Source organism: Trifolium pratense, linkage group LG3, assembly GCF_020283565.1.
Source record: "Trifolium pratense cultivar HEN17-A07 linkage group LG3, ARS_RC_1.1, whole genome shotgun sequence".
Classification (NCBI taxonomy): Eukaryota; Viridiplantae; Streptophyta; class Magnoliopsida; order Fabales; family Fabaceae; genus Trifolium; species Trifolium pratense.
The window spans coordinates 18,448,392-18,467,085 of NC_060061.1; the positions used below are offsets into that span (position 1 = coordinate 18,448,392).

At 32.3% G+C, this 18,694-nt stretch overlaps 2 protein-coding genes across 2 annotated transcripts; one reads left to right on the top strand and one right to left on the bottom strand.

Moving 5' to 3' along the window:
• Nucleotides 1-4,672: 4,672 nt before the first annotated feature.
• Nucleotides 4,673-6,777, top strand: LOC123918504 (60S ribosomal protein L23a-2-like). Its single transcript, XM_045970574.1, has 4 exons — nt 4,673-4,752; nt 4,839-4,882; nt 5,581-5,938; nt 6,523-6,777. The coding sequence occupies exons 2-4, from the start codon at nt 4,867-4,869 to the stop codon at nt 6,605-6,607; spliced, it is 459 nt and encodes a 152-aa protein (XP_045826530.1). The 5' UTR covers nt 4,673-4,752; nt 4,839-4,866; the 3' UTR covers nt 6,608-6,777.
• Nucleotides 6,778-11,595: 4,818 nt separating this feature from the next.
• Nucleotides 11,596-14,176, bottom strand: LOC123918505. Its single transcript, XM_045970575.1, has 2 exons — nt 14,058-14,176; nt 11,596-12,643 (listed from the first exon to the last, which is right to left on the bottom strand). Exons 1-2 carry the CDS (start codon nt 14,091-14,093, stop codon nt 11,783-11,785), a joined length of 897 nt encoding a protein of 298 aa, XP_045826531.1. The 5' UTR covers nt 14,094-14,176; the 3' UTR covers nt 11,596-11,782.
• Between the last annotated feature and the right edge of the window lie 4,518 nt (nt 14,177-18,694).

Genomic DNA, 18,694 nt, shown 5'->3' on the forward strand with positions numbered 1-18,694 from the left:
GTAGAATGAAGATTGTTGGGGTAGAAAAAAAATTCAAAAAAAAAAAGAGTTTTTACATTCAGCCCAACCCACTTAATTTTGGTCGGACCCGATAACAGATTTGACTAAAATTAGTTCAACCGAACTGCATACACCTCTGCTTAAGTTTAATCTCCCAATACTAATATTTTACACGCACAATAAAAAAACTTTTAAATAGTAATTTGAGCATCAAATAGTTTCAGTTCCATCCTGATCGCAGTTGTGGGGACCTGAATAACTCAATTTGATAGTTTTAAATTATTTAATGAATCTAAAAAATAATTTTTTTTACTTATAATAGTAACTGAAGGATTATACATGGATTTAATGAATTTAAAGATAATATTTTTTTATAAATAAATAATATTAATTATAGTATCTATTTACCGCTAAAGTTACTAATTTATCGTTATTGCTTTTAACCACTTTGCAAGTTTTATATCCTTTATCGTAATTTCACTTATATATATATAATATAGAAAGATGATATGCTGATGTACCAAAAAAAAAATGATACGCTTAAAAATAGGAACAAATAATAATTTAACCAATAATTAGTTGGTTCAACGGTGATTGACATGAACTTGGTAGAGAGGATCACGTTTCGATCCCCCGCAGCTGTGATCGGGAGGGGCTGGAACCTCCTGATGACAAAACTGATCCCAAACCAAATTAGATGGGTCAGTGGACCGAATACTAGTGATAAAGATTAAAAAAAAAAAAAATTTAGTAAAAAAATGAGAGGATCCGTAAAAAAATAAAATAATAATGAGAGGTGAAGAGTACTGTAGGGGACTGATGATCTGCTCATGCTGTGCTAAAACTTATAAAAAAAAAGCTTATAAAAAAAAATTGTGCTATGCAAAAATAACGTTGGGAGATTAAGTACTTTGGAAATATGAAATTTTTTGTTAATCAAAAAATTGAGCATTAATGTAAGAGGGGTTAAAATACAATTACATAAAAGTATGTTACTAATATTAAGAATTACACATTTTTTAAAGTGGGATAGAGTTTAACCATTATAGTTTTGACAAGTCAGATGGGCTGCTCTACCCAATTCATTGCAATGGGTAGTTAAGAATTTGCCTAAACTTTAAGTGTTAAAGTAAGAAAAAGATAATTGATGACACTGCTAGCAAATTTTAAATACTGGCGTAGCATCTTGAATTGATAAAATATATCCGTCCGTAGGGGTGATCGCGGTGCGGTTTGGTTCGGTTTTGAGCATAAAAGTCATCCTAACCGCGAGATAAAAATGCATGCGGTTCGGTTTGGTTCGGTTGATTTTTAAAAAGTCATCCAAACCAAACCAAACCAAACCAATGCGGTTTGGATCGGTTCGGTTGGTGCGGTTTAAAACATAACGATTGTACCGAACAATTTTAAGCATAAAAAAAAAATAAAAAATTGAAGTTCCAAAATAACATTGTAGTACCAACAAAAATTATTTATCCAAAATAACATTATAGTAACTTACAATTTTAAATATATAAAAAAATTGAATTTTCAAAATAACATCACGGTACCGATAAAATTTGTTTATTTAAAATAACATTACAACACCAAAATAAAATTTCAGTACAAAAAATAAAAACAACTTGAAGTTCGATTAATTTGGTCGACTGACTTGGTAATTGGGCATGTATATTGGAATATAAATATATTTTCTTTTACGATATTGGAATATAAATATATAATAGTAACTTAATGCGGTTTTTGCGGTTATCCGCGGTTTTTGCGGTTTTTGCGGTTTGCGGTTTTGCGGTTTGCGGTTCAGTAAGAAAGCCATCCAAATACATCCAAACCAAATGCGGTTTTTGCGGTTTTCGGTTTGGTTTGGTTCGATTTGCGGTTTTACTTTTGGATTGGTTCGGATACGATCACCCCTAGATAAAAGTATACTACAATACGTATTTCTCAAAAGTGTATATAATGTGGGATGGAGGCAGGAATTTGTTTAGCGGACCGAGTTTAAAAACATAATTTAGTAAAAAAAGTTAAATTTTGAAAGCATAACATATACATGAAATTATAAGATAAATCTCAAATTAATAGTATGAATCCGTATTTTATTGACCACTTTTTTTAAGTTGAACTCTTTGACCTATGTATTTTCATATTTATTGTAATTTTGGTTTTAATTCACACACTTCACCATAAAAATTGTGACTTTTTGCATAAAACGTGATTTCTAGTCTCAAAATTGATATTTTGTCATTAAATTTAATGTTGGGCCAACAAATCACATTTTTTGGTAAAAATAAAAATAGTTTTGCTAACGAGTGCCTCCAGGACACTCTTTAAGCATTTCATTTAAAAAAATTTTTTATTTAAAAAATTAAACACTACAGTTTTCAGTGTGTTGACTTTACACATTCTCATAAAAATTCTATAAAAAAACTCACTACAATACTACTATTTAACATTGTATATCGAACATCTCTCATGCAACAAAACACTAAAAAGCAAGCCACTCAAAATTTCACTATCACATTGTATCACACACTTTTCATGCAACAAAACACTAAAAGCAAGCCACTCAAAAAATCACAGACACATTGTTTCAAACACCTTTCATGCAGCAAAACATAAAATCAAATCAAATTAAACGTGGCAATGTTGGTAGATGTATTAAGCAACAAAAACCCACTTTAAAATTTCGTGCCAAATTCCATTTTCATGGTAGGTGTTCTCTTGCCGAATGAGTCCTCTATGCTTATCCGAAGTTTAGCATACGGGTTTTTCAAAAAAGCGCTAATATTTTGATTCATCAAACCCAAATGTTTAAACAAAATCTTGCCACTTACAATAGGTATGTTTGATTTCCTTTAGAACTCTACTAAGCTACACCCAAGCTTTTCCCTTTCTCGCCTCGCCCTATCCGATTCGACACTACATCTCATCTCCAACTCATTACGACACTATGAGATCCTATGATCACGCCTTAGTCCGAATGGCTAAACGGGCTTTTGGGCTTGGAGAGACCCTATATGTAGTTGTCTGGCGATCAATCTACATCTTTCCTCAAAGCCATGGGGTTGTGTGTGTCTTGATCTCCTACATGCGAAATCTAAGGGACTAGTTCATATGGAGATTCCCCTTGGTCTAACTTCACGCCTTATGACGAAAGGAGAGTCTATGTGGCGCAAAGTGAAGATTGAGTGAAAAATCCAACAACACCAGTTTGGACAAAAATATAAACCAAAATTTTTACCTAGAGATAGTGAATATAGTCTATAGATTAAACTCCTTCAATGACGACTTGTTAAGAAACACTTGTGCATCATGTTGTGTTTCATTTTGGCATAGACCTTTAACAATCGTAGAGTAGTCATGTTCATCTAGTTATATCCCCTCATTTTTCATTGTATTCACTAATTTCAGCGTTTCCTCTCCTTCATGCATATTCAACAAACCATTTACTAAAGTAGTGTAAGTAAACTATAGGATTGAGCTTATGCCCTTTTCAATCATTTCGTTGTACAACTTCCAATCAAAATCAATTTCTCTTGTTTTAGAAAAGTCATCAATCACAATGCAATAGGATATCAAATCAGCACTATACATTTCATCTAAAAGTCTCATGGCTTCATTAAATAATCTAACTTTGCATAATCCTTTTAACATCACGTTATAAAGTTGAGTATCATGACTTACGTACCGTTCTTTCTCTCGTTATAAAGTTGAGTATCACATTATAAAGTTGAGTAAGCACCGATCAAAGTGGTGTAACCAGTCAAATCCTGCTTGAACCATTCCTTAAGCATCATGCGCCCAGGACGAAAGTGGGGGACACCCTACGCGCAGGCAACAGCAGCATCGACTCCTGCTTTATGGGGGTCCAGATCCCTTATGAGTGAACAGAAAAGGGTCCCAATGTGTATATATCTAGTTTAACACGATTCCATGACATTTGCATATAAATTTGAGCAGATTACTTTGATTGGTTTATGAGTACAAATACAAACTTAATTGGAAAGTGTTGTCAAAGTTGATGCCGTCAAATTTATCATTGATGTGAAAAAACTTGAGATTTAGTGTGTCGATATTAAGTTGAGTGAAACCATCAACTAATGACCTAATTAAACTTTTAATCTTAACCACTAATTTAAATCTAATAGTTGATATTTATTCTTACTATTCTCACATGAATATGTCATTATCATTAGATATGTCCCGTATATATCAAAGAAAAACCTCCTAAGAGAGCAAAAGAAAAATTGTTTGAAAAAAAAAAGAGTGTGTGTGCGTGGGGGGAGGGGGGTTGATGTTTTCTCTTCCCACCTCCCGTGAATCTTTTATACCCCCCAATATTTCAATTTTGCCTTTGTAGAAAAATTCCGTTCGCAGAAACCGAATTTTTACTAGTGCAAATTCAGAGTAAATTTCGGTTTTTAGAAACTGAAATTTGTTTTCAAGGCAAAAAAAACTTCGGTTTCTACGAATCGAAGTTTTTTCAAGGGCAAAATTGGAAATTCATGGGAAATGGAAGATTCACGGGGGGTGGGAAGAGAAAACATCGGAGGGGGGGGGGTTTGTTAAATATGGGCTGGCCCATGACTGTACTTGATTTAAGTTTAAACTCGGTCCATTTCACCGAAGATGGGCCGGGCCGGGTGCATTTTATGGATCATTTCGAAAATAACACGTATATATATTCTTCTACACACGCTCAAACCGGTAAACCCTAGAAACAGCTTCTTCCTCCTTTGCCTCCGACGGAAGAAGGTTTGTCACAGTTTCTCTGCTATTTTCTTTGTTTCATTTCATTCAACAATTTCAGATTTTCTAATTTTTTCTCTCTCATGAATTAGGGTTATTTAACAGGTAGAGTTTTCAGAAATGGCTCCTCCTAAAGGTAATTTGACGATTCCGTTTCGAATTTTTAGTTCCCATTCGTTCCAACTATTTTAGGTTTTTATTGCATAATTCAATCTGAACTTAATCATTGTGTTAATTAATCGAAAATATGAGCATAGTGTATACTTTTGTGTTCTTCTGATTGCAGCAATTCCATTTTATGTATGATTTGATTTTACAAATTTTTGTAAGGAGAGATTTTTTGGACTTGTAATGTTTGAAAAGCTTATAAAATAGTTAGACCCTGTTTGGATAAATAGCTTAATTTAATGTTTATAGCATAAGTGTGTGTAAAAGCTATTTATTTATATAAGAAAATATATAATTAAGTTATATTGTCTTTTTTACATAAGCTGGTTTCATAAACTAACAAGAATAGCTTATGGAATTAAGCTGAAATTAGCTTCTGGGCATGTCATTTAGCTATTTTGATAAGCTCTCCCAAATAGTCTTGCAAGTGCTTATGTTGGTAGATAAACTCAAATAAGCTAATGCGAATAGATCTTTAATGTTATTTTAAAAGCTTTTTTTAAATTTGTTTTATTTATATAACTTACATAATTATAGCTTAAGCTCTTACTTGTTAAATTGTCATAATACCTTCTTTGGTACAGTATATTAGATGAAGGTTCTATTGTGCATAGAATAGTTAGATCTTTGGTTTTTTATGTGACTTGACGGGCGGTTTTGGTGCAGGTGATAAGAAGGCTGATCCAAAGGCACAGGCCTTGAAAACGGCCAATGCACTCAAGTCAGGCACTGCTATTAAGAAGAAGGCAAAAAAGATCAGAACAACTGTGACTTTCCATCGCCCAAAGACACAAACACAGGACAGGAACCCCAAGTACCCTCGCATTAGTGCCACCCCAAGGAATAAGCTTGATCATTACCAAATTTTGAAGTTCCCACTTACCACCGAGTCGGCAATGAAGAAAATTGAGGATAACAACACTTTGGTTTTCATTGTTGACTTGCGTGCTGATAAGAAAAAGATCAAGGATGCAGTCAAGAAAATGTATGACATCCAAGCGAAGAAGGTTAACACCTTGATCAGGTGAGCATTCATGCAGTAATTGTTTAATGCAAATAAATAGTCTAATAACTCATTATTGCTAATACCAGTTTTATATTGAATAGCGGCAATATAGCATAGTAGAGCTTGAAAAAAATCACTATTGTTCTCTGATATATGTTAGTTAGTACAAAATATTGTAAAACATTGGTTTCATCGGTATTATAGCACTGTTGCGTACCGGAATTTCAACATACCACTATTTTCATTGATTTACAATTGACAACACTTGTCACTACGGATTTTCTTAGGGTGATCCGTGATATTAGTGATCATTTGTAGTCATGTATATTTTCTCAGGCTTACCACAAATCATTTTTGTTTTTAGCAGTTTTCTATTTTATTAGTGAATATAGTTTTGGTGTTATTACTACCAGTTCAGTGCAATGTTATCTATCATCTATCATTAATTACTTAATAATTTGGTGCAAAAATTACACGGTTTGTAGTTTCTGTTATGAAATCTGGAAATAATGCTTAATATTTGTGCAATGTAATTATTTAATATAGTTCAATATGGTGATTTCAGCTACAATTTCTAAACTTGAATCCTGTATTTGTTGCAGGCCTGATGGCACCAAGAAGGCCTATGTTAGGTTGACTCCTGACTACGATGCATTGGATGTAGCAAACAAGATTGGAATTATCTAAGCTAATACCTGGTTTTACCTGTGTTCTATTTAGATTCTAGACAGTTCTATATTTTGTGCTCTGGTTTCTATCTTTTGTTTCAATTTCAATAGATTACACCATCAGACCTTTTGTTTCAATTTTGACTGGAATATTATTGATGATTAATGAGTACTTCCAATTTTTCCCAATTTTGAGTATTTATGCAAACTCATAATGTTTGTTTGACGAACCCACCTAGGTTTTCTATATTAGGTTTTGTTTCACGGTAAGTGATGCCACGCGTTACATGACAATAAATATAATCTTACTTAAAAATAAGGGTAATGTTAACTTGTGCCCTAAGGGCACATGTTAAGCTACCTAAAAATAGAAATATAGCATTTAATGATACAAAGAATTTAATGTTTAGATAATTGAATACACCACAAGTACAATAAATTTTTTCCATATTTATCTTCTTAACATGTGCCCTTAAGGGCACAAGTTAACATTCTCCTAAAAATAATGTATAACTTGTATAAGTAATAACTTATAAATATAATCTCACCATGAATGCAAGTTGTTGGTCGTAGTAATTCACAATAGACCATTATTATTTAAAAATTATTAGAAATTTTAATGACCATCTACTATGTTTCTTGGAAGTTAAAACTCATTACTCTTCCTGTCCCAAAATGAGTGAGCCATTTTTCGATGAGTATTTTCAAAATATCATATTTTTATAATTTTTACTATTATACAGTTAAAAATATGAATCGTCAAAGTTATGCATTGGCGTTCGTGACGCAGTCATCTGACTCACTCATTTTGGGACAGAGGGAGTATCCTCTTTGTCTTTATGGCTAAGACGGTAATGTAATTAATGACGGTTTATAATTACATATTTATTTTATGTTTTAGTTGAATTGGTATTAATTAAATCATTTTGATTTTGGAAATGAGGACCATAAATCTTTACTTTCAATAGGTGACTTTTTTTCCTCATTGAAGTTTTGAACACTTTTAAGTATTGATATGGTAGAATTCATCTTCAGCAATTACATGATCTGTATCTATCATGCCAGTAATATACAAGTGGTAATTATTTGAGCTTGAACCCGAAATTAAATTATCAGTGATAGCAGAGTCCAACATTTGCACTTGAAAGACCTCTTGTGCCTTCTCACATGTGAACACATTTCGCACAGAAAACTCAAGACTTGGCACTTGAAATTTGGCAATACAAGATCTTTATAGAAGGCATCAAATGTTTCCCATCATTAAGCTAAGGTTCACCCTAAATACTATTACCATCAATTCTTAATTTATATCCTTCTCTAATAAAATCTATAGTATTACAAGATAACAGTGGTAGGCTTGGAAAGAAAATTTCTTGTTTTGCAATGATAGCAAGCATATAAATTTCATCTGTAAAATATAACTTTCAACTAATGCTTGATCTTGTTTAAAAAAAAACAACTAATGCTTGATCTATAAGTTTCAACTGTGATGGTGTATATACGGAAAAAAGTGAGGATTAACCTCTAAAATATAGCATCTGAGTTTTGTTTCACAGTTCTCATGACATCTGTCAAAATTTAGATGGTAGTTATCTAATAACAATAATTTCTGGAAGGGAGTCGAAAATGTTTTCCGAGGTTGACAAATGATCTTGGAGAACATAACACCTACAAAGGGGACAATTTGAATGAGATTGAAACCATTTATCAATGCAAGAAACATGAAAACTATGTATGCAATTTGGAAGATGTTTAAGCCATTCCCCTTCTTCAAACTCTCCCAGACAAATGGCACAATCAACATTAGTTGGCTTTTCTTTACCCTCATTTTTCTTAAACTGAGAAATGGGAAGTGATTGTGCCATTGAACACTCCGATCCAAGGCTTTGAACTTGTTGAAATAAATCACTCAGATTGATATTCGACTCTTCTAGAAGTCGCCTTTGAACATGGTCTCTTGCTGTGAATACGCCGAAATAGATAAATATGAAGAACGTGACCGAAATTATAATAATTATACAAATGATTATCATGACCTTTTGTGTTGCCAGAAAACGTTTTAGTAAAAGTGAAGCTAATTCACACCAAATCATATAGGAAAATAACTATGCTAGCAAACAACAAATTTGTACACATGGTTGGAGATTATATTAAGGATTCTACGTTGTATTTATTGGCAACTAGCCTTGACTTAGGTATTAACTATCAAAGGTTTAAAAATTGAGATTCTCATGACATGTAAAAGTGTAAAAATATAAATTACTGTTTGAACCAAATAAATTGTGACCACCTATTTCTAGCTGTTGGCGCAAAGTGTGCAAGTATTGTATACTCTAAGGCACTGAGTACGATTCGTACTCATAAAATCATTATGGATAGTCAAAGGTTTTCAATTTTAATGACAAAGATGAAAATTAGATTTAGTGACATAAATTGATTTTTTTTATCCAAAACTTGCAAGTTCATAGAAGTATGAAACATTTTCATCCATAATAATCAAAGAGGCTAACTAAAAGTGTTCAATCAGAATTCAACCAAAATAACCAAAGAGGCTAACTAAAAGTGTTCAATCAGAAGAGCGCACACGCGCACACACACACATACATACACCTCCATAAAAAAAAAAGTTTTGTCACAACCCACCTGAATTTTTTAGCCTAACTTCGCCACTGTGCACATGCATCTTGAGTCTAAATGGCATGACCTCGTAGTAATAGTTGCAGGTGGTAGTCATGAAAGTGGTTTTTTTGTGCCTGGAAAGTTCAACTTTATCAGATTGTAGCATGAGTAAGCATTCATGAAGTTGAGTGTTTTGTATCCAGATGCCCCATCAATTAATCTGCTGATGCTTGGTAAAGGATACAGGTCGTTTGGGACATGCCATAATTCATATCTGTAAAGTGTATGCACAGTTTCAAAAAAGTGATTTTTTTTTTTTTTTTTGGTATGTGAAAGCGATTTTAGGTATGAATGAAATAGTTAGGAGGCTTTCCATCAAGTTTTGAATGTGGTTAACTTGTATGGCATAACGTCTCCTTGTCGAATTGACTCTCCTCAGTCGGAGAAGTCTCCCACTACAGTGTATAATTTAGTTCTAACGGATTAGTTCTCTCTTCATACCTATCTTGATCCTTCTCTTCTGGTGATGGATTGGAGGAGATCTTTGTTGACTCATTGCTTGCTTTTTCTGTCAGGCGTTTCCAGTTGGAGGGTTTTGAAGTTGAATGGGATGAGAGAATCCTGTATTTTTTGGGACAAAAGTCGCATTTGCAAATCATCGGTTGGATTTTGAATCCTTCCCATCGTATCTTAGAGTGGATGTTGAATCCTTCCCATCGTATCTTAGAGTGTTGCCGAAAAACTATATTTACCGTGGCCCCACGATAGATGCCAAATGTTCCTGTAAAAATAGGAAGATGGGACCTTGCTAGTGATGTGATATGGACAAGATCCTAAGTGTTTGATTTATGGGCAAGGAATATGAATTTTGTGATCCTCTATTATGTTTGACCTCCTTTTTATAGAAGTTCTCATTCAACTCCCCTTTCACCGTGCCTCGAACTTGTGTCTCCATTTCATTCCCTTCCCTGATCAAGTCTCTATTTCAATTTGTTGTTTGATGCCTGCAGGACCATTCTCGGGTTGAGGGGGCTAATTTTGGGCTCCCACATTCGCAGTTTTGACACGAGGTCTAAGATAGTTATGACAGTCCAGTAACAAATGGCCGCGATCATAAATTTCAAGCCTAATCTATAGCAAATGTCACCAAGCCTTTGCTGCATCGTACTAGAAAACTCTCGACGCATAAATACTCTGGTTCTTTTAGCTAAGTATTAAAATGAAAATATGCAAAATCTATGTTCCTTACCTTAGCTTTTTTTTTGTTGTTGATATGTTCCTTACCTTAGCTTTAAACAAATGCTTTATCTAAAAATTTCAACTGTAATGTATATACAGAAAGAACAGCAGAGTAACCTCTAAAAAATAGTCCAAAAATAGCATCTTGATTTTGTGTCACAGTTATCATGACATAAATTTGTCAAAACTGAGTGAAAAAAATTGTCTCTCAAATTTAGATTGTTATCTAAAACAAGAATTTCAAAGTGAGTGGAAAATGTCCTCAGATGTGGAAAAATGATCTTCATGTACATAACATCTACAAAGGGGACAATTTGAATTACATTGAAACCATTTATCAATGCAAGAAGCATGAAAACTATGTGTACAATTTGGAAGATATTTTAGCCATTCTCCTTCTTCAAACTCTCCTAAACAAATGGAACAATCCACATTACTTGGTTTGTGTTCCCTCTTATTTTTCTTAAACTGAGACATAGGAAGTTCTTGTAACATAGACCACTCCAACCCACGGCTTTGAACCTGTCGAAATGAATTCTGGCTGATATTCGACTCGTCTAGAAGTCGCCTTTGAATATAGTTTCTTGCGATTATTACACGGTAAATTACTTGGAATAGACGCTTAAATAGGCCATGGTAGATAAATATAAAGAACATAAGCCATGCTATAATAAGTACACAAATTATGATCATGACCTTTCTCATATTCAGAAATTTCAACAAAAATGAAGCCGATTCTTGGTTCACACTAAATCATATAGGAAAATAACTATGCTAGCAAAGAACAAATTTGTATACACGGTTGGAGATGATATTAAGGATTATACATTGTAATCATTGACAACTAGCCTTGTCTTAGGTACTAACAATCAAAGATTTAAAAATTGAGAATCTAGTAACATGCAAAAGTATAAACATAAAACTTTCAACACAAATTTAAATATAAATTCACTCCAGTTTGAACCACATAACAAATTGTCACCACCTAAGTCTATAGCACAAGCGGTTGGCACAGAATATGTGAGTGTTGTAAACTCCAGAATACCGAGTTCAATTCATACTCGTAAAATAATCATGGATAATAAAAAAAATTCAATTTTCATGACAAAGATGAAAATTAGATTTTCCAAAACTTGCAAGTTCATAGAAGTATGGAAACATTTTCAACCATAGTAACCGAAAAACTAACTAAAAGAGGGGGCCGGAACCACTTGATGCCAGACCCCCGAACCAGATTAAACTGGTGGTTAAAGCCAAAAAATATAGTAGAGTATGCCAATCCATTTACACCAATTGTTGTAACTCCATTTACACAAGGGAGAAAAATTCATCAAAATCATGGATACCTTTGCCGCTTCCTCGATCCAGCTTGAATCATGAGACTGGAACTAGAACTAGAATCAGAATTAATAAACTTCCGAGAACCGTTCCATGAACCAAGAATATGATTACCAGTAAAATGAAGCATTGAAGAAGTTGAACAACTTGAAGTAGCATTTGAAGATTGCAAAACCGACGAAACCTTCGGAAAAGAAACCGGCTCAATGATTCTAGCAGCAGCATTATTAGTACTATTATTATACTCTTTGATATTCAAAGATGGAAGTTTAATATCTTTCAAAGGAGGTGGATTTCTCCAAGTAGGAAGTGGTCCAGCAAGTAGAATATTTTGAAGCAAAGGACCAGCTTCAACCACAGCTTGTAAAAGTTTACCCTTTTGAGGCAAAACTCTTTCTTTAGCCATAGAATCTATAACAAGAGTTCCGCGATCAACATAAACCGGTTTTTCAGTCGGCACCATCAAATAATTAAAGTCTTGAACTTGAACTAAGTTTTGTCGATTTTGATGATATTTGAGATGGCACATGTTGGAATTTGAGAACTCAGGTGAAGAAACAGTTTCAAAGAACGAATCAACCGGCGGTGAACCGTGTGAGAGACTACTTGATTCTGTGAGACTTGGATTTGGTTTTGAAGAATGAAACATGAGAGGGCTTTCTTGTTGAACAAGCATGTCTTGTAAATGGATTGGACTAGTTGGAATAAGCTTGTTCATTAGATTTTGTAGCTGATTTCTAGCTTCATCTCTTTCTTGGTAAGCTGTTTTGAGTAAATTGAAGAGTTCTGTTTTGATGCTTTTCATTGTTTCAAGTTCAAGTGTTGTGTCTATGAGTTTCTGTCTTAGTTCATGTTCTCTCTGCAAAATCAAACAAGAAAGTTTTAGTTGGTTTTGATGGAATAAAATTTTGAATTCAAGGAAACACTTCTACATTAAACTAATAGTTTACTGGCTAGAATTTTTAGGGATTTGAGTTGTGTAAGTTGTCGAAATCTCATGTATTCACGCAGTCAATAAATAGGTGGTCGTTAGGCCAAAAGTCGACAATATATAAAACATGCATGTTTTGATCAAATAGTTATCGACGTGTCAAGTCTAAGAGTAAGAAGCCTAAATTAAATATGCGGTGGTAAATGAATAATAGAGTAAGCATCGAGGTTTGTAGCTCGGTCATGGTTGAGAGTTTCACATTGGATATGACATGACTAGTAAAAATATCATAATTTATGTATTTAGGCATTAAAAAAAAGGAGCATATTTGACAATGACTTTGGTTTTGGATTATCAAATATTCCCAATGGTATTACATAAATTTCAACATACAACCTTAGAGGAAAAGTTAAATCGTGGTTTAAAATATCTGTCAAAAAAAGATAAATTAAAATATTTTTTTATGGTGAAGATAAAATAAAATAGTATAATTGTCTTAGAAACAGAGAGAATTATATGGGTATTTTTGTAAAATGACAGTAAACTAATTACCGGAAATATGGGTCAATGATAAAACTTTCCTTCTTAGACAAGGAAAAGGTTACATTAATTTTCCTAAAATCACTGTAATAATAATTAATAACAATTACTGTCCAATTTTTTTTAGGAAGGAGGAGATATTAAAAGATAGGGTCAATGATGAAATTGCGGGAAATAGTCGTTGTATAAAAATAACAACGGGTGATTACGTCAAAAATAAAAAATAAAAAAATAACAATGGGTGATGAAAATTAAGTCATAGAAAATTATATTTTTGACTATGTATGCACCATTTCACTGTTGCAAAAGGTTTAACCAAACACCCAAACCAAAGATAGAAACACACACAAAAAATAAAAAATCAATTTTTTGTACTCAAAAAAAAAAACCTTTTTTTTTTTTGACATACAAAAGTTGGACACTGATGAGACTGCACCTTAAAAATATCGAAAAAAAGAGAAGAAATTATATAAAAGTCGGGAATTCTACATACATATAGTGTTGATGTCAAATTTTGTATATAGAGGAGTACAAACTATATTAATATTTGATTATAAGAAAACACTATTAATATTTATCATTAAAAAAACAAGAATGTTGAGGAGAAAAAATTACAACATCCACCCAATTACCCAGAAAAACTTTTGATCCCTTTAGCCACAATCTATTCCAAAAAAAATACTAGTAAACAAACCAACAACATAATGAATCAAACTAAGTAAGGAATGAAAATGGAAAGGGGAGAGAGTATAGAGATGAAGAACTATATGTTAAAAATAAAATAAAATATGCAATAACATACCTCTTGGTAAATAAAAACTGAATCAAGTTCTTCCATACTTTGCACACTTTTTATTTGATAGCAAAAAAGAAGAGAAGAGTGAAGAATGAATTGCAAAGTATTGGCTAGGAATAGATACCCTCTTATTTATAGATGAAAAAGTGCACATTTTTTATTTATAAAAAATACATGCAATTTACCATTATAAAAATAAAAAAAATAAAAAATATATAGTGGTAAGAAACTATCAATGAATGGTAATAAAAATCTTCGTTGGAGAAGAATTTGGAGTTTCCAAATCCTAGTATGGAAAAATCCCTGAAATCCTCCCACTTTTTTAGGAACCATGTCTCTAATATCGTTTATGTTTTTGTGGTCAATGAATTTAGTAGGGTAAACTTTCCTAGTATATTGTTTTTTTTTTTTTGTTGAAATAAAAAACTTGCCTAGTATATATTCCCTCCCACTCCCACCGTCAAATTAAAAATATAGAAGTCTCTATATTATTTTTTTTAAATTAAAAATAAAATTCAGTGATGATTGAAGCCGAACGTGATAGAGAGTTTGATGCAAGAACTATTCTCGAATCAGATTAGATGGTCCAGTGGATCGGATCTGTGGTGAAAATAAAAAAAATTCTTATTGACCAAAAAATAAATAAAAACTCTTTTGCTTAATCCTAATTTTTTTTGTTTGATCCAGCTTGTTTTTTTTTTTTTTTTGAATCATTTTTATCCAGCTTGTTTAGTTGTGTTGTGTTATACGCGCTTTGATATCAAATCTCAATTAACTTAGCTTATAAAAAAAAAAAAAAACCCTCAATTAACTCAACATAAATATACCTTTGGTAAAGATAAAATTCCACCACTAAGTATAGGAGATTATGAAACAGTGTTAGGTAGGAAGTATTTCACTATGCAGCTGCAGTACTTGAAACATCATTTTGGTTTTTGGGGCCATAATTAGTTTTTTAAAATTGTATTTGAATTTACAAAATAACTTATATCATAATTTTAGTATCCCACTTGAGTTGGTATAAGGGTGTTGGCTTGGATCCTTGGAGCATGTTTCTCTTAAGGTCTCAGGTTTGATTTCCTCTGGTGTCAATTTCGGTGGGCTAGTCCATACAGAGCAAAAAAAAGCTTTGCCTTTAAATGAGCCCCCGGCAAGTGGACGATAAGATTGGTTCCCTCGAATTAGTAGGTCTTAAAACTTGATACCGAGTTTTAAAAAAATAAATATATCATAATTTTTGTTTTGACACCAAACACTAGTTAACATATTTTTCTTTTAGTTATGGCCCCAAAACACTTGTTAATGATATTACTCACAAAAAAAAAAATACTATGTGGAAAGGCTCTTGGTGATAAATTTCGTAGAATGTTGGAGCTTGATTGCAAAGTGATTTGTCAAACACATTTATCGGGAAGCTAATCAATTAGCAGATACGTTAGTTAGACCTAGTTATTCTTTAAGTGATGCTTGTTATTATTTTGAGGATTGTCCAAATGATTTAAAGTACCTTTTGGTTGGAATGTGTTTATGTAGTTTTCATTCTTCCGAGATTTAGGCCTCTTTGTAATAAAAAAAAAATATAAAAAGATATAAAATAAAATGTTGATTTGGACCAAAACCTAAGCAAAAATAATCATGAGACTCAACATCCGTTTCATTAAAAATCTTGTTAGAAAAATTAGAGGGATATAAGACTTGATAAAAGGAAAGAAAGTACAAAGGAAACAAGAAGGAAGAAAATCAATCTATGACAAAAATCAACATCAACAAAATTTAAATTCAATAAAATTTAATTTATTACAATTTTAAAATGAGTAGAATTCATCCGAATCATCCTATGATGAAGGCCAATTTTAATGGTTGTCCTCTTTCTAAAATATGCATATGCCTCCTATATGGCTAATTGCCTAATTCTAAAGCACATGATGGTTTCAATTTTTTACATTATCTAGCAATGGTAGCACTAGATTGTGTTGTCACTACCCGATAAACCTAAACTGAAGAACATAAGTAATTGAGATTTTATATTATTCTATATTATTAATCATTCAGATTTTTGTGTGAGCAAGCAAATGATCATGTTTACATCTAGTTCATGGCTACTTCTAATGTGCACAAGTAGCACAAATTGTGCACAATGCACAAGTTGCTCGTATTATTATAAGGAATACGAATTTTACAAAATCCACCGTTGGATTGAAAGTTTATATCATATATATCGTCCATAATTTTTTTAAAAAAAATCAAAAATTATTTGATATATTATTGTGACCCATCAAAATTAACGGTTTATGAATTTTAATTGAATACCGTTAATCTTGATGAGTCTCAATAACATATCAAATAATTTTTAATTTTTTTTAAAAAATTTATGGATGATCTATATGATATAAACTTTCAATCCAACGGTAGATTTTATAAAATTCGTATTCGTTATAATAATATTCGAAACTTGTGCACCATGAAAGACTTAGTGAAGTCTTCCATGTTAGCCAAAGCCCTTCATATGTCTTTTTTTTTTCAAAATGATCGATCATTCTCACGGGGTACTACTCTACTATGATCTTACAAGTTTATATAAACACAGCCAAATTCACATTATTTTGTTTCTTAAATCTAAAGCTACCTTTTTATTCTAAAAAGATAAAGTAGTACATTCATCCTCAATACACAATTGTTCTGGACTGGGTCAAAAGCTGGCCTAATTACCTTTCTGCCCAACATTTGGGGCACAGCCCAACAAGGGGAAACCTCCCCGACACGTCAGCCAATGATGTGTCCTCCCCGACGTAACGGATAGACAACACATTAAACACGTGCTCGTTTATCCACACTCGTGCTGCGCTATCCAGCCACGACTTTGTCCAGTGAGCTTATCCATTATCCGTCAGTAGTGGAACGGCTCCAACCAAGATAAGGGCGAATAACCGCTCCCCTACGATACATGGACTATCTTGGCAGTTGAGTCTATTGGGCCGGTTATTCCAGCCCAATAGACCAACCTTTGGCCCAGCGCCGGGGACAACTATATAAGCTCTCATAGACAGGAGAGCCAGATATTCTATTCATTCTACTCTCTCTCTCTTTTCTTTCTTGTATCTCTCGTACTCTTTGCTGACTTATGCATCGGAGCACCTACAGGTACAAACCCCCCCTCTGATGGACGAATTGCTCAACGAACCAGCCATCTCTATTCTGATCAAAAGGTTAGATCAACAATAATTAAATTTTAGCGTTTATAATATTATTACGTTTATGTCAAAAAAAGAAAAAGAAAAATTAGTACGTTCATTTATCCAGTAGTAGAAATATACATAATATATATAAGTATGTACACGTATACCTAGACGTTTATTAAAAAAATTGATAGTGCTATTGATGTCGTTGTAATATAATGATCACTCGTATTTTATTCAGATGGATTTTGTTTTTGCTATACGAAACGTACAAAACTACTTTATAAATTTATATAATAATTTTTAATTTAATTGAAAATATTAATATTGTTAGTTGGATGTTCTTATGAGCATAGTTCAATACTTCAATTGATAGAAATATTGTATTTTATATATAAAGTTGTGATTCGAATTCAGGATCTTTCATTTATTCACTTTAACAAATGAATTTTTAGCCATTAGATAACTTGATCAACAAAATATATATTATTAGTAGGATGGTTTCATCTTAGATTTAATACAAGAACTCGCACGGTGAAAGTACGTTTTGGTGATATTTGTTGCTTTATGTCTAAAAAAAGAAAGTTATCTTATATGTTCGTAAGACATAGTTCAACTGAATATATTTAACGAGTTTAAATTTGAGACTTGACATGTATGTGTGTTTTAGTTGATGTGTATCACTTTATATATATAAGATTAAAAAAAAAGGAAAATACTTAATTATTTTTTACCATAGATTATTTACAGGAAACACAAGAAATTTATGTGGCATCATATAACTCTTCTAAATAATAACCACTCAGTACTCCTCTTTCTTGTTTAAATCATTCTTACAGGACTAAATAACATTACTCTAAAAAAATTGCATAGAACAAAGTTGTTTAAGTAAATAAAATTAAAGAATTAAAAAACTTAATGTCATGACACTCCTTCCTTCTTAATACAATGCATCTAAGCGTCTGAAGACATGTATTAATTAACATGTGACTGGACGTGTAAGCAATACTAAATTTTTGTTTTTGTTTTTGTTTTGTTCAGTTGTTCACATTGCACCGCCGAAGGTTGACCCTTAATTATGTGATTTATACTTAATATAAAATTTTATACGATGTTCTGTGGCCGACGACTCCTTTGTCCTGTAATTAGAATTAGAATAAAATTATTATTATAATACTATAACTAATTGTAATGATGTGTAATCTAAATACTACAGTATATTTCAGATGTATTGATGATTAATTTAGAATTTTAAAATCCTATGACTTTTTAATGTAAAAGTAACAACACAATTATAATTTATAGTAACGTTTACGCAAAAACCATGTAAAATTAGAAATATACTAGTATATATAGTAATTGTTCAACGCTATAACACTAAGCTATTAACCTAGTTTAAGGGTCTTGACTTGGATATCAATTACCTTTCAAGATAGTAACTAGCTAGCTAGCTATGACATTATCTTA

Excerpts from the sequence above, each read along its gene's own strand:
- LOC123918504 (XM_045970574.1), top strand. Across the intron at positions 5,939-6,522 it reads AAGGTTAACACCTTGATCAG|GCCTGATGGCACCAAGAAGG; the intron begins GTGAGCATTCAT and ends TATTTGTTGCAG.
- LOC123918505 (XM_045970575.1), bottom strand. The coding sequence starts at position 14,093 with ATGGAAGAACTTGATTCAGTTTTTATTTACCAAGAG. Across the intron at positions 12,644-14,057 it reads CAGTTTTTATTTACCAAGAG|AGAGAACATGAACTAAGACA; the intron begins GTATGTTATTGC and ends TTGATTTTGCAG.